The 26,966-nt window shown below is 40.0% G+C and overlaps 1 protein-coding gene across 3 annotated transcripts; it reads left to right on the forward strand.

Annotated features, from left to right (window-relative positions):
• Positions 1-226: 226 nt before the first annotated feature.
• Positions 227-26,108, forward strand: LOC133956451 (solute carrier family 41 member 3). 3 transcript variants are annotated; one of them, XM_062391496.1, is made up of 11 exons: positions 227-433; positions 2,649-3,004; positions 10,446-10,553; positions 11,522-11,593; positions 11,881-12,025; positions 13,609-13,755; positions 14,488-14,632; positions 15,405-15,484; positions 18,628-18,762; positions 19,692-19,840; positions 21,416-26,108. In XM_062391496.1, exons 2-11 carry the CDS (start codon positions 2,693-2,695, stop codon positions 21,587-21,589), a joined length of 1,467 nt encoding a protein of 488 aa, XP_062247480.1. In that variant the 5' UTR covers positions 227-433; positions 2,649-2,692; the 3' UTR covers positions 21,590-26,108. The 3 variants fall into 3 exon arrangements, with proteins under 3 accessions (XP_062247480.1, XP_062247481.1, XP_062247482.1); XM_062391497.1 differs by lacking the exon at positions 227-433 and adding an exon at positions 1,008-1,134; XM_062391498.1 differs by lacking the exons at positions 227-433; positions 2,649-3,004 and adding an exon at positions 6,337-7,496.
• The last annotated feature ends 858 nt before the right edge of the window (positions 26,109-26,966 follow it).

The following is a 26,966-nucleotide window of genomic DNA, read 5'->3' on the forward strand; positions in this document are numbered from 1 at the left end:
GTTAACACGAAGTGGCTGAATATGAGGAGTCTGTTCCTTCTATGAATGAACCAGTGAAAGTGCTCTAGCTGCTGTCACCAGTCTGCCAGAGATGGAAAGTGACAGGAGGAGGATATCCCTATCTGCCAATGCCATGAAATTCAAGACGGTGCCCCATGATTCACGCACACACACACACACACACACACACACACACACACACACACACACACACACACAAACACACACATAGAGAACGGGCTTAACGCAGAGACATATGTACAAAAATGCAAGAGCACACGTAATGAAGAACACACACATAGCCTTAACGTAGGGAGACATTTGCACTCAAACACACACACACAGCATAGCAAGAACACACCCAGTTATTTTTGAGGGCTTGCGTTCACCTCAGCTGTGCACACTCTCGGCCTCACAAGCTCTGGAGACAAAGGTAAGGACGATAGCTCAGATCTCAGCCTCTTTAACGGACACTCACATCCACTGAGGGTGTGTGTTGTGGGCTTAATTCAGTTGGGTAGCCTGATGAGATGCCAGTAATGTGCTGTTCAGCCACTAGTTATTGAGTGTATATGTTTACTGAGCATGTGACTTCATTATCAGCAGTGCCTTAGCTTGTGTGTGACTCAGGCATGGTGATTCCACTACCTACAGTGGTGAAACTAGGGGGCTTTAGAAATAGCAGGGGTCTACAACATAGCTCTTAAATGTGTAGTTTGCTATGTATTGATCTTCAACCTATTATATTATGTAAGTCTGTATACATCCTGATATGACACAATGATTTAAACACAGCCACTGCTTTTACTATTACAAATACATGGTCAAACAGGGCTGGTTATTTGAAGAGTGAGTGCTTGATTTAACACTGGGATCCCCCTACGTCATTGAATCACTTTCTCCACATGGGGGCGGTGCTACACAGTCTACTACTGGTTCTAGCCAATCGGAAGAGCGCCTGGTTGTGTAACTATTAGCTACCGGAGCAGCCCTGTGGTATTATGGGATGGACACATGGCAGCCTGCAGTGGAGCGCTGTGCGGCGGAAAGAGTGTGTGTGTGTGTGTGTGTTTTTGTGTGTCTAAGCTGATGTGGTCGTGGCGCTGCAGATGATCGCTGACACTCCGGGACTCTGTGTGTATTTCATGTTTTTATTCCTCTTGTCATTAGGTCCGTGCAGAACTGACTCTGTGGTTAAACAACTCTCCCATCGTGTAAACAGATGCATGAGAGCTGGGGTCTGTACTGCCAAGCGAGTTCAACAGACCCAGGATATGTTCCCCGAGATCCAGCTGAACTTAACCTAACAAACCCAGTCAGGCTAAGCAGTCACTTAGTTAACCCGGGTTGTCCTGATCCAGCTCTGAGCGCATGTACGTGAAAGGGGCGGTGTTTGCTGAGTATAACCAATCACAGACATGGAGAAGTTTGACTGGCAGCAGAGCCTCACATTTAACAAAGAAGAGCAAACTGTTACATTATGAAATATGACGAGAACAAACACATCATCCAGACTAAATCAAACACAGTGACAGCTGCTGAATGCAGAAGAACAGCTGGTAAAACCTCTGATTTGGTTAATATGTCAGTTATAGAGCCCTGTGACATTTGGAAAAAATTGATTACGTGACCACAATATAATAACGCAAGGAAACAAGATATAAAACTCTAACAAGATCTGTGGAGCTGAAGTGAAGAAGCCTCTTGGATGAGCAATGAAGCGTTTCACTGATCACATGATGTAGCTTCTATTTTTTTGCATTGAACATAAACTCATGAAAAAACAGTAAAAGTAACTGATAATTGATCAGTGTGTTTAACATAGATGTTAAGATCTACAGACACCATCTGACTTAATAGAAATATTGTATGTACAAGCCATCCTATATTAGACAGGTACAATGTGTTTAAAGGATGATTAATGGTCATATGAACAATACATTTTTGGGTTGACAAGTGTCAATATAACTTACTACATCAACAATGCAATCAGTTAAAAATAAAAAAAGTAGTAGAAACGTTTATACTTTCCCCTTAAACCCTCGAACATTAAATAAAGTATATCAAGCCACAAAACGTATCTTAATCTTTCACATTCAATATCTTTCTCCTGCTCAATTTATTTTTCAGCTCCTTGGGTTTCCTGGTTTTTGGGGTCTTTGCTGTCAAATAATATCCGATTTTCTTGCACAGAATGTGTGTGTACTTGTACAGAAATGTTCCCGAAAGTCAGGGCCTGTTTGAGGGTTAAGACTTGATATTATCATTAGGGTTAGAGTTAGGTTCAGGTTACGTATAGTAGATGGCTAAAGTGATAGTAAAGAGTGATGGAATACATTGTGCCCTCAATGAGATAAATGAGTGCGCGCGTGTGTGAGGCTAGGCTAGCAATCTTATAGGCGACTGACTGGTAGTAAAGTAAATAATAAATAATACTATTTTTTCTGGATTATTATAAACTCATTTGAATTTAAATGAACTGTCTACAGCTTTATGAATTTTTTACACTCCATTTGAACTATTAAACCGAATGGACTTTTTATGAAGTTATATTTTTTGACTTGTTTAATCAACTTTGACTCCCTATGTCAGTTTTTTAGCTCTATATTTGATAAAAGAGATATGTCCCATTTATTCTGTATCCCCAGATTAAGCCGCCCTTATCCAAACTGTCACAGCCTCCACTGCCATCATGCCCGGTGAGGAGAAGGCACCACAGCAGGCCCGCCAGAGAAAAAAGAACAAGAAGTCCCGCTCCAGGGTGAAGAGCCCAGCAGCCGGGAGTCCCAGTGACCGCTTGGGAGGCACCTTAGAGGAGCAGGATGACCTCATCTCACCCCCGGTCCTGCAGCCTCCTAAAAGGCAGGCAGAGGAGAGGCCGAAAGTGTCAGTGGCCAAGTTGGAGGAGGAGTCGTCCATAGCGATCTGTCTTCAGGTGCTATTTCCCTACCTGCTGGCTGGGATGGGCATGGTGATGGCTGGCATGGTGCTGGACAGTGTTCAGGTGAGTGTGCACAGTCCTGCAGCAACAGGAAATCACAATTCAAATCAATATTTTCATTACCTCTTTAATTACTTGTATACCAACGTTTTTGAAGATGTTACAATTCACTTTGACTCGAGTGAACTTGATTTTGGCAGACAAGGTCAACGATCAAGGTCATAGTGGCCTCACAAAGTATGTGTTTATGTTTTTCTTTAACATGATATCTAAAGATCAGCTTGAGGGAATGACTTCAAATTTGGTGCAAACGTTATCACATTTGGTATAAAGGCTCACTGATTAGATTTCAGTGGTCAAAGGTCTAAGTGGCTTCAAAAAACATGCTTTGTCTTTTATGGTCTGTTATATCTCAAGACAGCTTGAGTCCAATATGTGGACCGAGTTGAACATGTCGTCTCTGCATCCTCGGATAACCACAGCAATGGTTGGCAACTGGCAGCTTGCGGGACAGGTCATTTTAATAACTTGATATTTTTTATATCACCACATCGGACTGACAAAGTAATTCACGAGTGTTGCGGCGGATGCTGATCTTTGTCATGGCAACAACATTCATATAATCACTTCCTCTTTGGCAAATGTCTACAAAGTAAAAGCACTATGTAGGTATTGTTGCTTCAATGCTTTATATTAGGCTGAACTACAGTGCTTTTATTTTGAGGATCTGTGAACTTAGGTTTGAAGAACCCTGACATGCAGTGTATTGAAAAATAACAGCAGTTCAGAAACTCATTCAAACTTGTATAAACCCCTCAGTTGAACAGTAAGAAAGAAAATCCAACTATTAAATCGGTGTAAAATACAGCATTTTTTTCAGCAGTTTCAGAAAATAAACTACAATCAGCATCACCACAGACCAAACAAACAGGTGGCTGGTTCAGAATGGGCACTGTGCTAATATACTTCAGAACAGCAAAAAAAAAAGCGGGACCTCATGATATGAGACAGCCTGCAATCAGCAAACATTTGGCTTTTTTTTTCCCCTGAAATCTGACATAAATAATTAAGTCTTCATCCTAAACATTGTGTTTAAGTGGAATACAACAAAAGTTTGGTATCTGATATGAAAACTGAGTGTATCCTAATACTGCAGCTGATTCAAAACAAATTGAGTATTCTCATCTACGTTCTATTTTCTCTTGTAAATTAAAAACCATGTTATCTCTGAGGTAAATGCTTTAACAGGGTCTTTGTTCTACCTGCTGTTTGTCACCTGCAGGCGGCTCGCTGTGTATTCTGAGTGTGTTTCTGTCTTTAGTCGACAGCTTGTGTCTTCTCTGTTAATTGATTTGAAGCGAATACCTGTGTGTGCGTGCGTGCGTGCGTGTGTGTGTTCGTGTATGTGTGTGTGAGAGCTAGTTGTGTCTTTATTCTCTGCCAGGCGTCCCTGCCATCTGTGCTCAGGGAAATCAGACACACTGCTGTCTGCTTTGTGTGGAGCTGGTCCCTAATACTCCCTCTCCATCCTCCTCTGATAAACACAAGTCCACCCTCATTCGCCTCCTTCCCATCACTCCATCTGTTGCTTATCAGTGTTTCCTCCACTGTCTCCTCTACTGTGACAGTTACCCTCCCGCGTCTGACGGAAAGCGATTAGTCATGAGTTTGGCAGAAAGCTGCGTTTCACAGCACAGGGGGCATAGGAGGACATGGAAAATATCCTGTCTGAATGGAGAGGCGAAAAGATAAGAACACTTGACTCTCAGTAATAAGGGTGATTACTGTAGCCTGTGGTGGTTTTGGATCTTGTCCAAACACCCATTGCCTTTGTCGTGCCTCCACCTTTAGTCCCACATGTTACATCCTACATTCTGCATCGTCCAGTAGGTGTTTTCATTTTCACCGATTTGTGATTGCTGTGCAAGTTAGGGCTAACTCAGATAAGTGTCCTCATAAATGGAAATATATTTATGACATGACACCTCCATATCATTACTTGGCTTTCATAGTGTGTTCCTTGATCTTTCATTCTTCAAAATAAATCCCATTCTTGGTTCAAATAAATGTTCATCACAAGCTATGTAAACTGGGGTAAGCCTCCCAGCACACAAACTAGTGCCTATCACAACTATAACACTAACACTTAAATTCCCAAAACACCAGTTAAATTGTAACCCAAGCATACTTTTTTTTCTTTAATAAACTTTCGAAAATGCAGTCATTATCTTATTGAAACTTTTGCAGTGCCAGTTGTCAACCTGTCTGTTTGGAATGGGCTGTTTTTCTGAAACTCTAAAAGCGACTTGCTGCTGGACTCATCCACAGAACCCCGAATTGCAGATCAGTTGTCGTTGTTGTGACATGCTGTTGTTCTGATCGACAGTGTCACGTACATCGATGAGACATACTGTTTTTTTTATAGTGTTAATATTGAAAATATCATCGGTCCAAATTTCACCGAATCCAACACTGATACATATGCCAATTGTGAAGCCAATACGTAGACAGGCTTTAGATGTGTGTTCCACATTCAGACTGGAATTAATAGGTGGATAAATGAGTTTTCACCCTAACTATCTTATGAGTTTGATTACTGATGCTTAAATGGGTGAATGACCAAAAATCTATCAAAATGCTAAAAGTCTTTACTAGTAAAGTGGTGTTCAAATAATTGATTTGATAATAGTAAGGCAAAGAATACACATGACCTTGATTCAACAAACAAGTCATTAATTAGCATGCGTTCGATGTGTAGATTTGAAGAGTCTCACAAGCTGAAAAGTAATGTGAAAGAAATATTTGAATTCAGTCCATTTTCTAAAAAGCAGGGCAATATACTATTAACATAGTTTAATATTATGCTTTTTACTTGTGGCATTAGAGAAGAAGGAGATATAGTACCAGGGCTGTGGGAGCTACACAGTACAAATGCACTTACTACAGGTGAACCGGAGGCAGCGATGGAGCAAATGCACAGAGAGAAAGAATGAGTCACGACATAGGGAGAGAGAGAACAGGAAAAGGGGGATGATGGAGAGAGAAACGCAGCAAGACTGGCCGACATAGAGAAGGGGATGTCACATGGCTCCAGGGAGGTAGGACGAGAGACAGACACGCAGCAAGAAATAGCAAGCGGGAGAGTGCGAGGGGGTGAGCCGGTCGTTTCTCTCATGAGTTTGCATGTCGGGCAGTGCAGACGGTCCTGCCTCTTTCTCTCTACGTCACAGCTGAGCAGCGCACAGGGAGCAGGACTACCCTGATGCTGACAGGAGGATAGAAACACACCAGCCTGGCAGGAGCTGGCTGCTGCATTCCGTCAGTGGACCTATCAGACCCCTTATTGCCGTTATGGAGCTCTTTTTGTTTTCCTCTTCACTTCACCCTGCCAGAAAAACAGGAAGAGGCCGGAACGTCAAAGACATACAAGGATCACCCGGCTTCTAACTCCTTCAAGAGCTTTTGGACAATCCATCATCTTCTTGTCAATGTCAGTTTTTTAGTTGTCACGACAAGCACAAGGATACGACAGTGCCTTTACACTGTACGCCAACTATTCCCCACACTGGATCAAACAGAGTCACAGCTACATCCAACAAACTCAGGTGAAAGGACTTTGAACTACATGAAATGGATCCTCAACCAGGTCAAAGACACTGGACTTAATCAAGACTTCTTTAACTATCCATGTTTTGGTTCGTGGACATCAAACTAACCTTTGGTTAAAGCTGAAGAGAAGCTGAGACTGAGTAGCCTACCAGTGCTTGGGAAGATCATTGCGACCTATGAATCACCACTGGTCTTAATGATTGAGTTCCCCAGTGGTGTTAACAAATGGATACGTCATCACTGCTGACTCACCAATGGGCCAAAGATGCTACACTCCATTAACCCTCAACTTTGTGCTGAAGCCTTTAATGTGACTGATTTTGCCTGATCTGAAGAAATGGAAAATTTCTCGAAAACATGTCTTTGACATGTTCGTAGCTAGATTTTCTCTTCAGAGCATCTGACGATATGGCCAAATCGGATTATTTTCGAGTTTCTGCACAAACAGGTTAACATAGGCTGATTGGTTCCATTGTTAATTTTGAGAGTTGAGCAACCATGCGTTCCCAAATTCTGTCCTACAGCTCTTGAAGAATGTCCTGCCTGCTTGAATATTTTGTCCTTGACCTGTTTTAAACCAAGAACAAGTTTTTTTATTCAGCATTCACCCTGCCCCATTCTTAGGACAACAAATTGGGATATACAGCATCAGAACCTTTGGTGTTTTGCCTCCACTCATCCTGCGTTTGGATCGCAGTAACACTAACAATGGGATAACAACTCTATGTGATTAAGTAGGCCCTCATTCAACATGGTGGTGACTCGTCTGGAGCTGGAGCTGCGCTACCAGGGCAAAAAGTTGCGCGGCGTCACATGGAAGTTGACTCGATCCGAACATGGTTTCTTGCCAGAGAGCTCCTGGTTGATCGCTGCTCAGGTCATGGTGCCGTACCTGGTGTCCGGGCTCGGAATGGTCTCCGCTGGCATCATTATGGACCTTATACAAGTAAAGAAATCTAAGATATTTTGTGAGACACTGATTGATAGGCCAATGAATGGCATTGGCTACTAGTTGAAATACTTGATACTAGTGTCAGTTTGATATCCAAATTTAGTTACCAATACCAGCACAATGCTTTATATGATAAGTTCTACAACATGTTGTAACATGTTGTAGATACTAAGTATCTCCTTTTTACAGTTTTTACATCCATTTAAAATTGTAAACTTTGTTTAACATCTGCACAAGGCTACTACGATGGGATACATAGGGACAGATTGAGGTTATGGCAAATTAACTCTAGTTATGACATGGTTAGGGTTTGAAAAAATTGTTAAATATCCTGGTTCTTGTTAAAAGTCAGTTGGTTTCGATGTATTTTCATCCAAGAAAGTTGTCCTTGCTTTGCTCTGCCAGTCCACCATCCTGAACTCAAACACCCTTGATTTCTACTGTATTATGCATTATTAGTTTCACCACTGGGACTGAATGTTGACCTTAATTGTGGGGTGAGGAGGACTCATCCAATATGGATGTCATTCCAAAGACGGGTGAACACAAATATGCCTCCAGTGAGTTTGAATAAAATGGTTTAAAGTTGGCAACATTTTATTTGAATCGGAAAGTGTCGAAGAATAAGTAACAATCTGAGGAAGAATTTGTTGTCACTTTTTCCCCCAACTGCTAACTTCCAGCATCCCTGGAAGGATGGGCTGGAACTTGCTGACTTTTGGTGTGGGACGAAAAATACATAATTTAGAAATCATTGCGAAAAAGGCTTGAAAGAGGAAAAAGAGAGTTTTTTCTTTAAAAAAGCAGATAACAGGAAGGGGTGAATAGATGGACGTGTCAATGGAAAAATTGATCAACGGATGATTGAATGGAAATATTGAAAAAGATGCAATATGTATATTTGTTATAACATGCCAGCCTCTCCATTTGAGAGTGCTATGTTCAGTGCAACATGTGCAGCCTTCTTTAACATCCGCCTTTCTGAGATTACCAAATCACATTTGGATGTGGGAGAGAGAGGAGAGCCTTAGGATGAAAGTGAACAGTTAATTTAATAAGTGATGGAGGATGAAAGCAGGACAGAGATATAGTGTACAGAGATTGATTCTGAAAGCAATGTCCACACTGTCCAATAGTTCCAGTACTTCCTTCTTTAGAGTAGATATAAACTGTTGTGCAAACTGTTCTGAGGATGAATATAACTAAGTGCACATGCTGATGATATAGTTATGGTGTCTCCAAAATTAATATCAGTAATTTTAAGCATTGATTTTTCTCCTGAGATATTATGAGTATTGCAGTGTTTTGGCTTCTAGCCCGTCCCATCCGAGCAGCAGTGGTGTTGTGGCAGAAGCAGGCCATGTCCCAAGATAGCCTCCCAATATGACAGGCGTCAGCTAGATATACCAGTCCTCAAAGTGAGAGTGTAGTGTATAAATAGACACACACAGACACACACACAGGGGCACACAGACTGAGGCACAAAACAGACACTTCTAATGAACTTTTCCAATTTATCCTTCCAACCCTGGACTTGCTAGTTGTCCTCTGAAGTCAGGAGAATGAAATGATATCATTGGTCATGGGAATATTGCATTTATGTTTGTGTCATGTATTAATTTGAGTAAGTTTATAATCTCCTCATCGATCCGCACACATTTCACTGTTTCATCTGCCTCTTTTTAAATTTGTCAACACCTTACACCTCAGCCAAGTCAATACTTGGATGTGATATTTCAACCTTTTCAAGCATTTTCACTTGAGTCATTCATTTCGCACAAAGACATCGAGACTCCAGGGAGAACTGGTGCAGTGAGATTGGGCCTTATACTGGTTCGTCATGGTAGCTCCCCAAAAGTAAAGCCAAAGTGTCTCCACCTGCTGGCTGGCTGAAGTAAAGGTTATAAACCCTACCTCCTCCATACTAGTGTATGATTCTGCTAAGTTTGGTTTTATTCATTTATTAAAGATGGGGTCAGACATCTTGTTTGACAGCTCAGAAGGACTCACAATTGTCCGGACTCATGTTTCGACAGGGCCGTAGCTCCATCGATACATGCAGAGACTCTGGCTCCAAATGTCACCAGATGGTAACGATCATAACTGGGATATTTTGACTCTACGTCTTAATATACAGACTATGTGTTGTTAATCTTGGATAAGTGAGAAGCATATCTCGTTATTTTTACACGTTTCTTTGTGTTTTTACTTCTCTGTGAAGGCAGTTTTACTCACTACAGAACTTTAGCTTTTCGGATTCATACCAGGTTCATAGGAAGATACATTTTCTGAAAATACAATATTTCTCATCTGTGCATACACTGCTCTGCAAACAAGTCAAAAATATGCAAATCTTGCCTGCTTACTAATAATTATGTGGAAGAAAATACTTTGATATTGAAGGTGTTCATTTTCCCTCCTCCGTGCCCCTGATGATCTCTCTTTGTTTCTATTTTTCTGCAACAAAACTTATTTTTTCCTTCCTCCACATCCGTCCTCTCATCTTTAATTCCCCACCTCCCTCTGCTCCACATCACTTTGCTCTTGGCAGCCATGTTGTTCTTTTATATGTGCATCTATTTAAAGATCTAAACCGTCCCGGACCTGCCAGCTGGAATTGTAGTCAGAGAATATGAGGCAGACTCTGTGAACTGTACGTCTTCTAAACCCAGTGAACCTGTGCATTATGGCGTGGCATCACACAATGCTCAGAGATGTGGAAAAAGGAGAAACTAGGCAACTGGGTTAGTCCAGAATATGTGATGTGCTTATTTAAGTGTACCAGGAAGGGAGCAGGTTCAGAGAGTTCATCAATGGTGGTTACGATGACACTGATGATTTTTTAAATATAAATATTCCAGTATTAAGATGGAAGAAGGGAAGGAATTGTAATTCACTGAATGTGCTGGATGTTTGTGTGTTTTATGTGCGTATGTGTTGCAGCACTGGGAGGTGTTTAAGGTGATAACAGAGATTTTCATCCTGGTGCCGGCACTGGTCGGACTCAAAGGAAACCTGGAGATGACCCTGGCTGCCCGACTCTCCACTGCGGTAAGAATAACCTAATAACTTAATTATTTAATGTCCACAATCAATTTTATATTTGTTTAAGAATTTTATGTCCAAAGACATAGAAGGAGATCTCACTATATCCTTACTAGGGATGTTACTTTTTTCTTAAAACCAAGTTCAAACTAATTTGAATTGACACGCAGTCAGGTCAAATACATTCAAATATCTCCCCCACCCTCACACACACACACACACACACACAAATCAAATGAGGATGAATCAATGGTCCTCTGCTTATCTGCCGTGCCTCCTCCACTGCCTCACTTTGGTGGATAGCTAACGGGGGAGCTCACAGATCAATGCATTGTACAAAGTCAACAAACCGCCTCATCTATGTTCAGCAGTTGGCTGTTTACAGTGTAGTGACACCAGAACGTCATGTGGAAGTGCCAAACACTTCCACATGCCACTTCTCTGACGTTCTGGTGTCACGATTGTCTGCTCTGATACGCATCAGGTCAAGTTATCGCCCTCTGCTGGATCAGGAGGCAAACTACTTCAGCCGATCTGATGAGCTTCCAGAATGAATATTTTCAAATTGAACGGATCATTACAGTTTCGAATATGAAATGTTTCCGCCTCGTCCAAATAAATGTTCAAATATTGGATGGATAGTTACAGCCCTAATCATCAGTGCTTACATTTATTTCCCTACATACAATCTGTCATGTACAGTGGATTCAGTTCAAAGTCGCACTTAGAGGACAGTATTTTTTTTAACATTTTACGAAAAGTGAAATATCATCACAAGGTATGTTTGTTTAGCTGGGCATAAATAAGTCCATCATGTAACTTTTAACTTACTTTAGCTCTCAATGTTTTTTTGCAGAGAGTCACGTGTAATGTAACATGCAGAGTGATTTTGTCGTACTTTATGTAATTGTGTAATTTATATAATGTCATCAATTGAATGTGCCTTTTTGAAATTGGTATCTCCATGTTTTCAGTCAAACACAGGACAAATGGACGACCCTGATAAACAATGGACCATGATGTGCAGCAATCTGGCACTAATACAGGTAACCCACTTTATGTATTTAAAAAGCTTGATGTTTTTATAGTAAACTGATCATCTTTGAGTTCTGCACTTCTGTTGGGACAAAACACAGAAATAAATACTTTTGGGTGTTTTTTTAGATGTTTCGTTGACCAAATTATTCATTATTTGATTGAGTAATAACAGATTAATCTAAGATAATAAAGAAATGTTCATTACAGCCCTATGTAGATGACATACTTGCGTATGCCAGATTCATTGATGTACTGCAGATGATTAATGTGTTCTGTCTCTTTTGATTTTGTGCAGGTTCAGGCCACAGTGGTTGGCTTCCTTGCTGCGGTGGCAGCCGTGTGCTTAGGGGCAATTTCTCGAGGAGGTATAGAAATAGACCAGGCAGCTGTTCTGTGTGCCAGCAGCATCACCACTGCATTCGTAGCTGCTCTCTCTCTAGGTCAGTGGCCAGGGGAAACACCTTTATTGTTTTTCATACACTGCACAGGCATATTGTACTTACCTGCTGACCACTTTTCATTGAAATGTCAGCTGTTCAATGTAAATAACCTTGAATTGTACAAAGGTAAATGCGTAATGGAGAAATGTTTTATATAATAAATGTTAATTTATAGAAAAATCTTCATAGAGATATAAAGTAAAAAAGGAAGTCAGATTGATAGGGATTGATTGTACATTAAGATAATAAATGCAGCTGGTTCAGATATAATGAAGAGAAACAAACTACATATATACATCTTAATGTATGAAGCAAGGTCATGTGACACTCATTTTTATCACTACATTTCCAACTTATCAAACTTAAATTTACGATACTATTTATTTGCATCGAAACTGGGTATCAAATTGAGGATGTCACTGTTTTATTGGAAAAGAAGAGAAAAACTACCTTTAAAAAATTGTAATTACAATACACTTTACATGACTGTAAATGTAGATGACAAAGTTTGTATTTACAGAGCAGGTCCGTAATGTGAGAACTGAAAGTGTAAGTTAGGGTAAAGCATTGAGCGGCGGGGTCAAATGATAAGGTCAAATACTCTGGATAATTCTTAGAATTAGCTCCAATCACACTGGGGTGAAAAAAGCTTCTCGATTAGAGAAAAACCGCCACTCTATCATGTGTTCCATTCAGTGGGATTATGTGGTGAAAAATCAGTTTGGCTTCTTTTCACATTTAAACTCCAAAGCAGTTCAAACAATCCAAAATGATAAACGTCCTTCTAATGGATAAATAGAAAGGAACAGAAATTCACACGATGCAAAACAGTGTCTCCCAACATACAGCAGGTTTTTAACTGTGCATGTATACATATACCCCTCCTGTCATGTAATTACTGTGTTGTCTGAATTGTATCCCTCTGTCCGTCCTGGGAGAGGGATCCCTCACATGTGGCTCCCTCTGAGGTTTCTACGTATTTTTACCCTGTTAACAGGGTTTTTTAAGTCGTTTTTCCTTACTCTTTCTTAGGGTTAAGCACAGAGGATGACTCACAATGTTAAAGCCCTATGAGACGAATTGTAATTTGTGAATATGGGCTATAAATAAAATGTGATTGATTGATTGGTGTTAAACAGACTGGACACGTGTCCTAAATGTCCTGAGTCATCTCTCAGCTGGGGACTGATCTTTTTCTAGCTTTCATCCCTTTCTTTACATTTTTCATTTCTCTCTCATTTCACCACTTCTTTGTCAATTAGTTTTCTGATCTACGATACATTTTTAATTCTGCTCAGTTCCTAATGCAGACTGTTTTACCTCTCTTCTGTTTTGCAGCATGTGTCACACTGAGCATAATTGGAAATTATCTTTTTTGAAAAGAAAGAAAGAATAACAAACGCATTCCCGCTGAAAGAGCTTTGTTGTCCTGAATGAATGTTTTCTCCCATCAGATTTAGTCTTTCTGCTTAAATCTTTCCTTCAGTATTGGCAGTTGTGTTTATTTCTTTTTTGTCTTCTGACACCAACTCATCTTTTCACTTCCACTCACCTACTTTTTATACTCCCCAAACAACATGTAGGCCTGGTGATGATCGGAGTGATCATCGGCTCCAGGAAGGTGGGGATCAACCCCGACAACGTGGCCACCCCCATCGCTGCCAGTCTGGGGGATTTGATCACCCTATCCCTGCTGGCCGGGGTCAGCACCACGCTCTATAATCATATAGGTGAGTAGATAAAGTAACACTGGACACGGAACCACGAGGGAGATGAACCAGATCTCAGATCTGATTTATGATTCTGTGTCTCACTTTGTCTTTGCTGCTCTGCTTTGTTTGGCCATCAATTCAGTTCAGTTCAATTCAGTACCTCTACAACGACTTTTAAATATGATGACATTTTATGGGTTTTCTTCAACTTGGCAGATCTGGAATTGTTTTTCCCCATAAATTAGACATTTTGTGTTCATCATGATGATAAATATAAAACACAAGGTGGCAGCAGAAGTCAGATTTGTCCTCGCAGACAGCTCATCATGTGTGCTAGTTTGTGTGTGTGCGTGTGTGTGCGTTGTGTAGTACAAGCTCTATGATTATGATGTGGTTTATTCCATGTTCTGTATTTATAAATTACCATTTGATCATATTGAATAGATTTGAACACAATGTGATACATTCGTGCTATAACATCAAAGCTCATAATGTTAATTTATTACTGAGGTCACAATTAATTGTAAGTGGACCATATCATAAAAAAAGGTGGTTCTAATTTTCTGTCCTCTATACACAGATGAGGGGATTAGAGTTCAGCACTAAACCATCATTAACAATGAACTTTGTACTAACACATATAATGCATAAATCCTATCTATCTAGTATAGATCCTCTCTCTTTGATGACCACAGACAACATAATACACAGAAGTAATGTGTCCTTACCACCCTCCATGTGTTCCTGCAGATATGTGGTACCTGTCTCCTCTGGTGTGTCTGCTCTTCTTGGCTCTGATCCCTGTGTGGGTGGTGGTGGCCCGACAGAGCCCTCAGATCAGTGAGGTCCTCCGCTCAGGCTGGCAGCCTGTTATAGTGGCCATGTCCATCAGCAGGTACACGCAGTATCATCACACACTCTCTCACACCTTTGTTCGTGGATTGTTAATCATCACATTCATTTAATAAGTAGAATTTTATACTGACATTGGAAGTTGATGATTTATAATAATGCAGAAATATTTGAAACTGTTAAGACTTGTCCGACAGACAGATTTGTTTTCGGTACTATTTTGGCAACAATTATTTGTAATTAACTATAAACATACATTCATCCCATGGAAAATTCTCTATTAAACATTATTTTATTGTATTGTTATTTTGTGGTATTAATAAGTACATTTATTGGATTCCTCTGTGTCAGCGTTCATGCACAAAAATAGACTTATAAGTAAATGCTGTTGTTTAAACATTTGATTTGTAATGAAAATGAGCTCTGTTAATCTCATACTGTATTTATAGTATATATTCATCCCTTTTGTATTTTTATTTCAGTCATACTAACATTCGTCCGATTCTCTCCTTGATTGTTATATACAATCTGTATTGAAGATTTTGTATGTTAGTATTTTATTTTGTTATATTTTGGCTGCGGTTTTCATATAAGCTATTTCAGATTCCTCCGACATCCCACACATTTTTGTATATTTCCTTTATGTATTTTGATGTCTCTGCACCGGGGACATGTTTTCAGGTTTCGCATCAGTCCGTCCTTCCTTCTCTCGTGAACCAGATATCTCATGGGAGGGAATTTCTTCAAATTTCGCTACAAACATTCGCCATGATTGTGTGAGTGGCTCTGATTACCTCTGTGTTTGTGACTTCCAGCTTTGGAGGCCTTATACTCGACAAGACAGTGAATGATCCCAACTTCAAGGGCATGGCTGTCTTTACACCCGTCATTAACGGTAAGCTGATTGGTCCATAAAGTTAAGTGGTTTAATGAGAGTCTCATCCGCAGTGTTTGAAAGTACACACACATTCACAAGCTCCTCGCACACGTCAGAATGTTAAAGTTTCAGCAGTGAGCCCCTTGAGCCCAAAGTGAATGTGAACTAACACACATCACTGTCTATGGGAGGTTCATAAAGAGCGTGGTAAGAGATGCCATCGCTATTGCATTGATATTGACATTGTATTGATCTGAAAACACAGATTACTGAGGTTTAAATGTTGGAGAGGCAGAAGCAGCAAATAGGAGCAGTCTAGAGAGAAATGTGCAGTTTGGATGGTAAATCGGTAAACTGAGAATATAACAACACACTAGATCATATGGTCAAACTCTATCCTGTCTGTTATATAATTATGCAGTTATATTTTTCTCTTAATGACGAGTAACCAGCTGCTTTTATATGACAGAGGCTTCTTATACTTTTAAGATTAATGTGCCAGATTAACTGGGATTACTCCAGTTTGGTGGAGCCCTGTAATCTAGTGTGTCACGACTCTTGCTTCAATTTGTGGGTGTTGCAGTATGGAGCTCACCTCCTTTTATTACATTTTTAAGAAGTACACAACTTTGCGAGTTTATTTTTTTATTTAAGGAAAATCTGAGTAGATTGAAATAGCCATTTATGAACTGACCTAAAACCAGTGGCTTTCTGGGAGGTAGGACGTCTGTCTAAAATCATCTGTGATTCTATGGAAAATGTTTGTCTCTAATATTAAAGTCTGGATGATTTATGGTCGATAGAGTCAAACGTGCAGAGCCGCCAAAGGTTTTCAATGAAGCTTTGAAACCACTGGAACATTTAGAGAAGCAGCAGCTATTCCAGATGCACCAAGGCCGACCTGTGGAGCATCAAACCACTTTCATGATTCACTGTGAAGTTACGGTTTTGCAAGTTTGTTAATGTAGTTTCCATAAGTGTCTATTAAAATACACCTGGCTCAGGGGTAAAGAGGGTTGTCCTCTTATCCATGCTCCCCCCTGTGTCGTGCAACATGGAAGTTAGTCTACCATTTGCTACCCTTTTCAAAAAAGGGTAGCATGAGGTTTATGCCCTCATGCATATTGATGGTCACCAACTAAAAAAAGAGTCTTATATTTTTTTTCATTTAAGATCCACAGATTATGAAGTTAGGGATATTTAGAGAGGAGGAGGAAACAGAGATTCTGGGAACTGTCCCATTTACAAGCTTAACTTAACTGTTTGGATTTGTATGCAGCTCTCTTCTCCACGAGACCATCCACGTCAGCTGTATAAATCAGAGAATGGATTATACTTGGACCTAAGGCTGTGTCAGAGTGATGTAAGATAGACTCAGACATAGAGAAATGGAAGGAAAAGCAGCAGTCTTCAGAATGAATGGTTATGCGATGAGCTGATGCACGCAGGGATCCGATGAGTATTGGAGAGTCGACTGAAACCACTAATGGTGCGTACCCAGGCACAGCTGAATGGGCCTTTAATAATCATCAACTCATTTTTGTCTCTTCCTTTCTGACTGCTGTCTCTCAATCTCGCTCTCTTGCTCTCTTTCTCTCTTTCTCTTTGGGAAATTCTCAACTCACCAATCTGGTTTGAATTTCCCATTTTCCCTCGCCGCCTTGCATATAAACCATTATTATGTTTTACCCCAGTTTTTTCCATCTCACAAAAGAACATCTGTGCCCCCTTTTTTTTTATGTGGGTAAGAAACTTGGAAAGGTGTTTGATGTAACTGAATTAGGCGCAGATACGTTGTCAGCACTAGAATAAGATAGATTTAAATTTTTAAAGCCTGTGGGATGTAGAAAAGGCTTTTAGGAAGTCAAATAATGAAAAGGGCCTTTCCTCACTCTTGAAGAAAAGGACAGAATCCAGTGGCATGCGGGGACTTTTCACAGAGGGGGAGTTCGGTGGTTGATTAGGTTTTGAGATACCAGGTTCGTTCCCCAATGTGCACACGGAAAAGTCCAGAACTAGCTGCTCTCCCTTTCACTTTAAAAGCTCCACTTTTTGTCAAAAGGGTACAGTCACATCAACGTAAATTCCAGAAACTATAGATAGAGTGGCTGCAAGTCAAGCTAGGGAGAATTACTCACTGTCACCACAAGAGGGCGTCCATTGAAAATGAATGCAAACATGCAACATTGGATCATTTATGAGGCACTGTGCTGTTTTGGGATCAGATGTATGGAGATAACACGTACATGTCGTTTAATAGAAGTCTATGTTTATATTTGAGAGTTAAAGCACTGCATGACTAACTTGCCCTGACAGAACGCCACTGATAAAATCGTACATCTCTGACGTTCGAACCTGGTGAACCTCGTTGGTTGATTTGAATATTGTGACACGTGGGAAAGATTTAAAGATCAGAACCGACACACAGATAAGACATCATGATGCAGAGTCAGTCAGAAACCAGCTGTCTAGCAGAGTCTTAAGAGGATACGTTCTGCTCGAGTCACATTTCAGCATCAGATCCATATGGTCACATGTGGTTCACCCTCTTTCTATCGGGACCTGTTGCTGCTCTTGTGCTCTTATATTTGTTTCTATTGGTCTTTTACTTACTGTGATTTCACTGGCCAGGTTTCAGCCAGTGATGTTTATTAAGATGGACTTGTGATGGCTCTTAATAAACCTTGGCCCAACCAAGCTTGTGTCATTCCTTGGCTTTATTAGAGTGCAGGCGATGATATAAGAGGTTTAAAGCGTGTTTACTGCCACATGTTGGAAAGAACACTGTTGTAATTGGTTATGTATTGTTATTATATACCACAAAATGAATATCAGCTTTTGATATGAATGTAAAAACCATGCGATATAAGCCTTGGTCCCATTTTGACAGAATTTATGTTATGGTCTGTACTTATAGGGGCAATTTTTGGTTCAGTATCTTGCCCAAGGACACTTCGATATGGAGATCGCTGAAGACTGGGATCGAGGCACCGCCCTTCTGGTTAAAGGAGGCCCGCTCTATCCCCTCAGCCACACACACACCCCAAATACCCACTGATTAAATGTTCTCTGCATTGTAATGTAACATCATTCATGTTTTCATTGATTTACTCTCCTCCTCAGTCTGTTTGTCCTTTGTATTTGTTCCTCCCTGTGTGCAGGGGTGGGTGGTAACTTGGTGGCCATCCAGGCCAGTAGGATCTCGACCTACCTGCACTTCTGGAGCATCCCTGGGGTGCTGCCCTATAAGATGAGGCAGCACTGGCCCAATCCCTGCATCACCTTCTTCTCTTCAGGTAACACTGCCATAACGGACAGGCAATCACCAGTAATAAGTTGAAATCCTACTTTCAAATGTTCCTGCTGCATATTGTATTGATAATATATACATAATGATATGGTGGTTAACAGTTAAGTTGCTTTCAGACATGCACTGAACTCCAGATAGTCTCCTGATTTTCTCTGGAGGGGCTGCATGTGAGAACACAAATGTCCAAGTGAGAAGGTGCAGAGTTTCTCTAGAGTTTCTCCTGCCAGCCACCTAGTAAGAACTCTTCATAATTTCTGAGTGAGCCCTTGTGAGAACACAGCAGAAGGTTCCCTGCAGGAGTTCCCACAAGTGAGTGGGCGTGATTTTGTTTTCCAAAACACGACAGACACAAAAAAACAATAATAAAAAGATTTCAAATATCCCAAGATGAAAAAGAGTTGCCAAACGTGTCGAGGCGCCGATGAAGATGTCAAGACAGCTTCTGATGATAATGGCTGACGATGTTCCACCTCTTACCTGAACACAATTTTCGTGTTGTTGTGAACACATCTAACCGGAGATCTCCTGCTGCTTTTCATGTGTGACATGCAAACTAGAAAATGGCTCTAATGCTGTGCTTTTAACTTGTTTTTCTGATACCTTATGGCCAAAAAATCTGTTGTCATTTCATTATATTTGATTATATTACAGTAATTCGTTTAGAGAACACATAATGAACCACAGTTTAGTCATCCCTCTAAGATAATGCATGAATTCCTCTGCTGGAGTCTAAACACTGGTGAGCCGTGGGTAACAGGATTTGATGTGCATCCTGAGGATCATGTTACACAGGAACAATGGAACACCAAAATCCATCCAGATGGAGCTGAGCTTACACCAAGGGAATAAAGGGATGAATAAAGGGATTCTGCTACCTAAATAAATGAACCATCTTCTTTTTTCTGTGTCTCCCAGGGGTGAACTCCAAGTCGGGCCGCGTGCTTCTGATGCTGGTCGTCCCCGGTCACCTGGTCTTCCTCTACGCCATCTCTCTGCTGCAGGGAGACGAGGCGCCAATCTCTGTAGCCTTCACCGTCTGCTACCTCTGCGCTGCTCTGCTACAGGTAAACTGAGAGATTTTCTGGGCCCTGGGCTGTTTCTCATGAACTCATTGGCCCTGAGGGATTCACACCACCCTCTGATACAAACTGTGGAAACCAGTCATCAGAGCGTACATTATAAGACTCTGCACAGCCTGATAAAAACCGCCCGCTGCCACTTGTGACCTATCTGTGAAATGACCTGTGCCAGATGTTGGTGTTTCAGCAGCTCTGTGAGATGGAGATCTGTTCCTGGACAGAACCCAAGGTGCACTGCACTCAGGCCTCCGCAATATAACATTATCTCAGCTGCTCAATGTTGGTGATGACACAAACATACAGAGTTAGCTCAGATGTTGTGTTGTGTGGTATCCAGTCAGACACACGAATAAAACTCAGATTTCTTATTTGCAGAGAAGTTGACTCAGTGCTTGAATGATTTCAATCCTTGGAAGATTCATAGGAAGCTGCTACTGAGATCACCGGTCTGGATGATGTAATAACATAACACCCCTGGAACATATCAAAAAGGGAAATAGACAATTTGAGATACACTAGTTAAGGGTTTTATTATGCCTGTGTGCTTCCTTCTCGTGAACAAGAACACCTTGAGGGAATTTCCACAAATTCAGTACAAACAAACAACAAATGTGGCTGTCAAAGTTACCGTTACCTCTGAAAACTCATGTTTTGCCTTGTGAATGCAATATTCCTTCAAGGGAATTATTTTTTATATTCGGCACACATGTTCGCTTGGAATCACTGATTAACTTTTTTATGGTCAAAGGGCGAGGCACTAAATCACTAAACATGTTTTTGGCCTCTTTAATGCGATTTCTTAAGAACGCTTTGAGGGAATTTATTTCACTCTTTAACCCGTTGTCACATAGAGTCAAAGAAGAACTGATTAGATTTCAGTGGTAAAAGGTAAATTTATGTCCACGTAAACTGCACTGGTTGGCGGGGGGAATACAGCTACAGTGCGGTAATTCAAGATGAATACTATTTCATGTTAAACTTTTTTTGGAAAACACTCTTGAACACTGTTTTACTTACAGTGGAATATTTATTAGCAAAGTTTTGATACTAGACCTTTATCAGGCAAATTGTATCTGATACAAAAGGAAAGAGAAGTCATCATGGGGGCTGACAGGAAGGCCCATTCTCCACCTGCCACTCAACAGATGTGGGAAGGACTTTTCTGTATTGAACAACCTATTGTAACCATGATCCACTACTTGAGTACCTATTTCCATCTATCTGTCTTTTACACACTCCCAGTATTCACTGAATCAGGTTGATGGGGAATACTGTTAAATAGTCTGGTTGTAGCTCCTAGCTGATAATTTGTCACTAGGCTACTGACTAGCATCAGGTCGATTTGTTTTTTGTTTTTTTTCTCTTTAACATAAATATTCAATGTGGATTTTTTTCATTGATCGAATCATTATTCGTTTTTTTTGCTCAAATGAGTTGAGATTCTCATTATTTTGGAATGCACGATTACATGACAGCCACATGATTTCATGCTCATTGCTTATGTATATGGTGGAGCTTGCAGCTTCCACTTTCATCCTCTGTTTTCTCCTCTTTTTTCAGGTGGCCATCCTCCTTTACTTTGCTGACCTCATAGTCCGGTTCATGTGGAGGAGGAGTCTGGACCCGGACAACTTCTCCATCCCATACCTGACCGCCCTCGGGGACCTGCTGGGCACCGGCTTCCTGGCCCTGTGCTTCCGCTGCGTCTCATGGGCTCAGAGCCTGGGCCTTTGAATGTTCATCCCTTTACCCTGAACTCTTAGCCAGCCACCGTCTTGTTGCACCAAGTGTTGTTAGCACAGAGATGCTTTTGATTGGACAGTAAAGCGTTTTCTGATCACTGGGCCAGTTCATACCAGGCGATTTCTCCTTGTCACAAATTCAAACCCTTACACTGGTTGAGAGACAGCACATGTGACACCCACCAATGACATGTCTCGATTTTTTTTTTATTGGAGTGCAAACGAGAAGGTTAAGTTCTCTGTCCCTTAGTTCATCTACTACAGTATATTGAACTTAGTTAAAAATCATTCCTCTTTATTCATCCGTCTTTTAATTTTGCTGAACTAACTAGATTTGAGTTTGGTGGCTCTGTGCTTGCCTCATCTCATATCTCACCTGTTCTGAAATATGTACCAACTTTGACATTGCAGCAGCAGGGCGTAATGACAGAATATCAAATCGGTTGGCCTGTAGATTTATCTCAAATGGCCTGCCCTGTGAAAACGTGGTGAATTTGTGGAGATTAGAGAACTTGTATGGAACAAGAGAACTACAAGTCCACATTTAGATGGACTGTACTATGCCTTAAGGTCAGAGGTTGATGTATGCAGTAGAATTTTCATGCACGTATGAGAGATTGTTTGTTCATGCACAAAATCACTAATTTTCCCCTCAATGCTTTTTGAGATGCTGCTGTAACAGACGGATGGCATGAGGTAGTTTCAGGGCCAAAGCCAAATGGCCTGGCCGCACAGTGGAAAAAGTGTGATTAGGAGGAAGATTGTTAAGTAGGTGTGTTTGGAGTGGAATGGATTCACATCTTTCCCCTGCAGTTTCATGCACTCTATTTGTCAGAGAACCATTACATCAGTTTTGGTTTATTTTTGGTGAAATGAAATGAGGAGCCATACAAAACTGACCATACAGACTTCTTTAGTCTGGGGCATACACCAGCAAGTTTTTGACGTCTATAGCTTATGTGGTTGTGACTAGAATTGCTGTTCCGATGGTACTTACTAGTGCAATAAAATCTAAAACCAGTTGTTTGACATTTTGGAAAATCTGTTTTCTTGCTAGATGAGGAGAATGAAAACGTTTAATAGCTGTACACTCAATATGGTGTTACAGCCAGAAATTAGATAATGTAGCTTAGCAGAAAGGTTTGTGTTTGAGTCGTAAAAACACTTTTGGAGTTTCAGGGGTAAACAGTGTAGCTGATTAGTGACCAATCTTCAGAAGTAATTAAACAACAGAAAGAACACAACACGACTCCATACTGCTCGTGTGGTGTCATCCAAGTGTCCGCAAGCTAAAATTCATATTCGACTTCGAAACGAGGTCATTAACACCGTGTTTAAGCCAAAAATTCCACCAGAAGTGGCTTAGCTAGCGGACATCAGCATTTCTGACGGTCCCTGAATGCACCTCGTCTAAAGATATCAGAGGACTTTTAGGCTAAAAACAGTCAATATGAATTTCTGGGCTTGCGGACACTTGGATGACACAACACGAGCAGTATGTAGTCGTGCTGTGTTTTTTCTGTTGTTTAATTACATCTGAAGAAGGACTCACCATTGACTTCAATTGCTAAAACAAAGTTTACCCCTGAAACTACAGAAGTGTTTTGTGGACTCAAACACTTCACCCTACCCCAGCCCCCATCGGCATAGTGATGAATACATAATGGGAGAATTTTCATTTTTGGATGAGCTATCACTTTAAGTTGAAAAATGAACATGCATCCTGTTGCTGTAAAAACAACATTTGGATGATTTATTGGTCTATGTTTTTGATAAAGGATAAAGCAAGGACATATAACATGTTAACTTATAAGCATTCCACTCTCCAATGATGAATGTACGCTTGTGTCAGTGTCTCGTCTAATTCTCTGCAAGAAATCAAATAAGTATGTCAAACTTTTTCTTGAAGGTTTGAAACAGGATCTGTGCGTTGTCGATATCCCTTAGTAAAGCTATATTATTTTTTCTTTTAAACAAAGTCCCAGCTTGCTCTTAATTCTTTCACTGTGCAGAAACCAGTTGCACAGTAAAGTTAAAACACCAAACATTTTATTTAAACATTTTACTTATTTTATTTATTTTATTTTTTTGTGTGTCCCTATTTCTCACTGAATGGCCTCACGACATCCAGAATGTCTAATATGCAGATGATATGTTGCTTTCGGTTTGCACATAGAGTATATAGATTTATAATAACGCCATTAACCTGGCACATGCAAATAATATCAGTAATACTTATTAGCTATGAGTTTGTTTCTCAGATTGTACATCATAACAGATTATACACATAAACACTTTTCCCACGCACCCCCCCAAAAAATGTGTCCACACCTGCCAGTGTTTATATAGCAATCTCAATAGTAAAAAATATTTAGCAGTATTTTATCTATAGCAAATTTTATATTTGTATTTGTTTTCATCATCCCAGGCTTATGTGTTTAGATCGACTGTCTAGCTGCTGAGGATCCTGGGTATTTCCTCACTTCCTGCCTTACTGCTCATCATGAACCATAGAACCTCATCAGTGCTGCAGTGAGTGCATATACATGCACACGCATAGTCTGAAGTACACATCTCTATCCTGCTATGGTACACGCATATTTGCATTTCGTAGTGTGTATAAGCCTCATTTAAAACATGTACACAATATCTGTAAAAAACTGAAATACAAAAGTGAGAATGCACTCATTAAGTCACATGGAACCTTTTTGCTGTTATAGTAATTTTAGAGACAAACCTCATAAGCACTGAAATCCAAGGCGTTTCTCGTTGATGACTGAATATGTATGTGTGGTATTTCAGTCAGAATATTGCTTTGCTAAAAGCTTTTATTATGACACTGTTACACAGTACGTTCTACACTAGAACTACGTACTAATTGAATCACAGTTTATTTCACCTGAGCTTCCTGAATAAGATTAATATGTTAACTGTGATACTGTGATAATAAGACGTATACCAGAATAAACAGTGAGTGTGTCTTTATCAGTGCGGCTGAATGAAGTAACTTGAAATCTATAGATAATGAATGTAACATTTATTTAAATACATCAATGGATTTATATCCATTGTTGTGTTGGGTCACGTTTGATAGATTCTAGGCCTCAGGACAAACAGTAGCTTAATGGTTTCTGAAGTTACTCTTATATTATATACATGGAATGGTGTTGTCATGGAAATAGTAAAAGGTTAAAGAAATTGTTCATTGATTGGGAATTACGTGTATTCGTTTATTGCCAAGATTTAGGAGAGACGAATGCCTGAGAGCCAAAAGAAAACCACAACTTCAGGTTCGGCTCCATTAGTAAAGAAAATCCATTGACATATCAAATGATGCAAATAACTCAGATTTGGAATAGCCTTTCTACAAATATAGTTGACATGTGGTTCCTACTATACGCCACACTATAGGCTACACCATGTGCCAGAAGCACTAGCCTACTGTGGTTCTGGGTGTGTGGTTCGCTCAACCATTTCTGTAATAACAGCAGCACATATGGAAGGGACAGTTCAGGAGTTTTGATGTGGATGTAACCCCACGAACATCTCATCATGGAAAAGTAGCCCAGACATTTTGGTTTTCTATACCAATGTGCAATTAGCTGAGCACATTCTAATCTAAGAAAAGTCTAGTTTAGCTTAGCCTGATGCTGGGAGTGGAGTTTAGATACATAAGCATAGACTGGAAACAGTCTAAACTAAAGCGGAGTTTAACTGGCTTTCAAAGGGGAATTTAGCTAAGCCTAGATTTGAAATTTTAAAAAGAGAGGACATAGGCCGTGTTTTTTTCCACATTTCATGCTTTAACTACTTTGTTGTAATACACAATCACTGGAGAAAAGCTCCAGCTTGGAATTTGTGTAAAACTACAATCTATAACATTTCAACCGAAAAGATAAATAGTACTTCTTGGTAAAACTTTTTTTTTACTTTAGAAATGTTTCCCCCTTCAGTTTGGTGGTCAGCTAAGGAAAGTTATCGAAACCAACTGCCCACTGGCTGAAGACACATACGAGTTCTTTCTGGTCTCTGTAGATGGGTCATGCATGTCGCATTTAACATATCCTAAAATGTTTCTAGAAAATATGAGATTTATCATCCAGCCCTGTCAGTCAGTACATCTAAGAGTGTTATGGCTAATTGCTACCTTGAACTTTTGTTGAAATAGTTGCCTTGAAAACAAAATTAATGTCAACTGTCTTACCTGAAATCTCATCATCTACAACCGTGTCAATGTTAAAACTTAGTAGCTTCAGTCCTTTGTCTTTAGGCAAAACTTTGTACTGTTCCTCACTGTTGACACTGCCACATGATGACTGAAGGGGCGTTTAAAAGTATTTATGTTCACTGTCACCAGAGCTTCCACAGCTACAGTCGGCTGTTCTGTCTTTATGTGAGTCTGTGTAAAGATCATGAGTGGAGTCAAAAACATGTTGGTGTTTGGTGAGTGTTTCTGTGACTTTGTGGATACGATTAATTATATTTTAATAAAAACCAACAGTGTTACGAAATCTGTCTTCCTGTGGCAACATAGCTCGGATCAGCCAAAACACAAGTTAGACATTAAAGCCACGACTGGCCTGTGTATGGTTTATAATTTCTTACTTTCACAGTTTGACATCAAAATTAACCTCAAATTTTTTCCACATTTCCAGAAAAAAGCTTGTTTAAATCACTGCAGACAAAGAGCTGCAACAAGATCAATAAGTGAAATTCAATGTGCACCATGGACTAAAATATGATGGAAACATAGTTATCATATTTTTTGTTTTTTCATTTCAGAAAGGCCACACTCTCAGTATTGCTCTACATTTATCTGCAGCTGTTTCATGTATTTTCAGTGTCTTTTAAGTATTAAAGAACAAGAATTTGCTTTATCAACGATCGATACATGAGTCTTACATCTCAGCCACATTTTTTGCAACTACTGAGGTTTTGTACAATATTCTAGTGTTTCCACACATTTTTATGCCAAAATGTGGGTGCAAATCAAAATACATCAATTGATCATGATTACGTTTTGTTATGGATTATTCCTTATTTTGTTAACATCTACACCGTCAGAATAATAAGATGTCATACTCACACTCATAATAATAATGATAATGATAAATAGCAGATCTCTTAAATCGTGTGATTTTATCACAACTATGCTACACTATACAGGAAAAAGTTAAAAAAAAATATTTCATGCAACATGGCTCTTTGAATGCATGGATTTGGTTTTCTTATGATGATTCATTTCATTAGTCCAATGCTGCAGGCTGCAGCCATAAGTAGGGTGTTTATCTTAGTCCCCTGTAAGTCAATGAGAAGCTTCCTCCATCATTAGCAAAGGAAGTAATCTGTTCAGGAGAGAATATCTGTGT

This window comes from Platichthys flesus, chromosome 7, assembly GCF_949316205.1.
Source record: "Platichthys flesus chromosome 7, fPlaFle2.1, whole genome shotgun sequence".
In the NCBI taxonomy this organism is placed as follows: Eukaryota; Metazoa; Chordata; class Actinopteri; order Pleuronectiformes; family Pleuronectidae; genus Platichthys; species Platichthys flesus.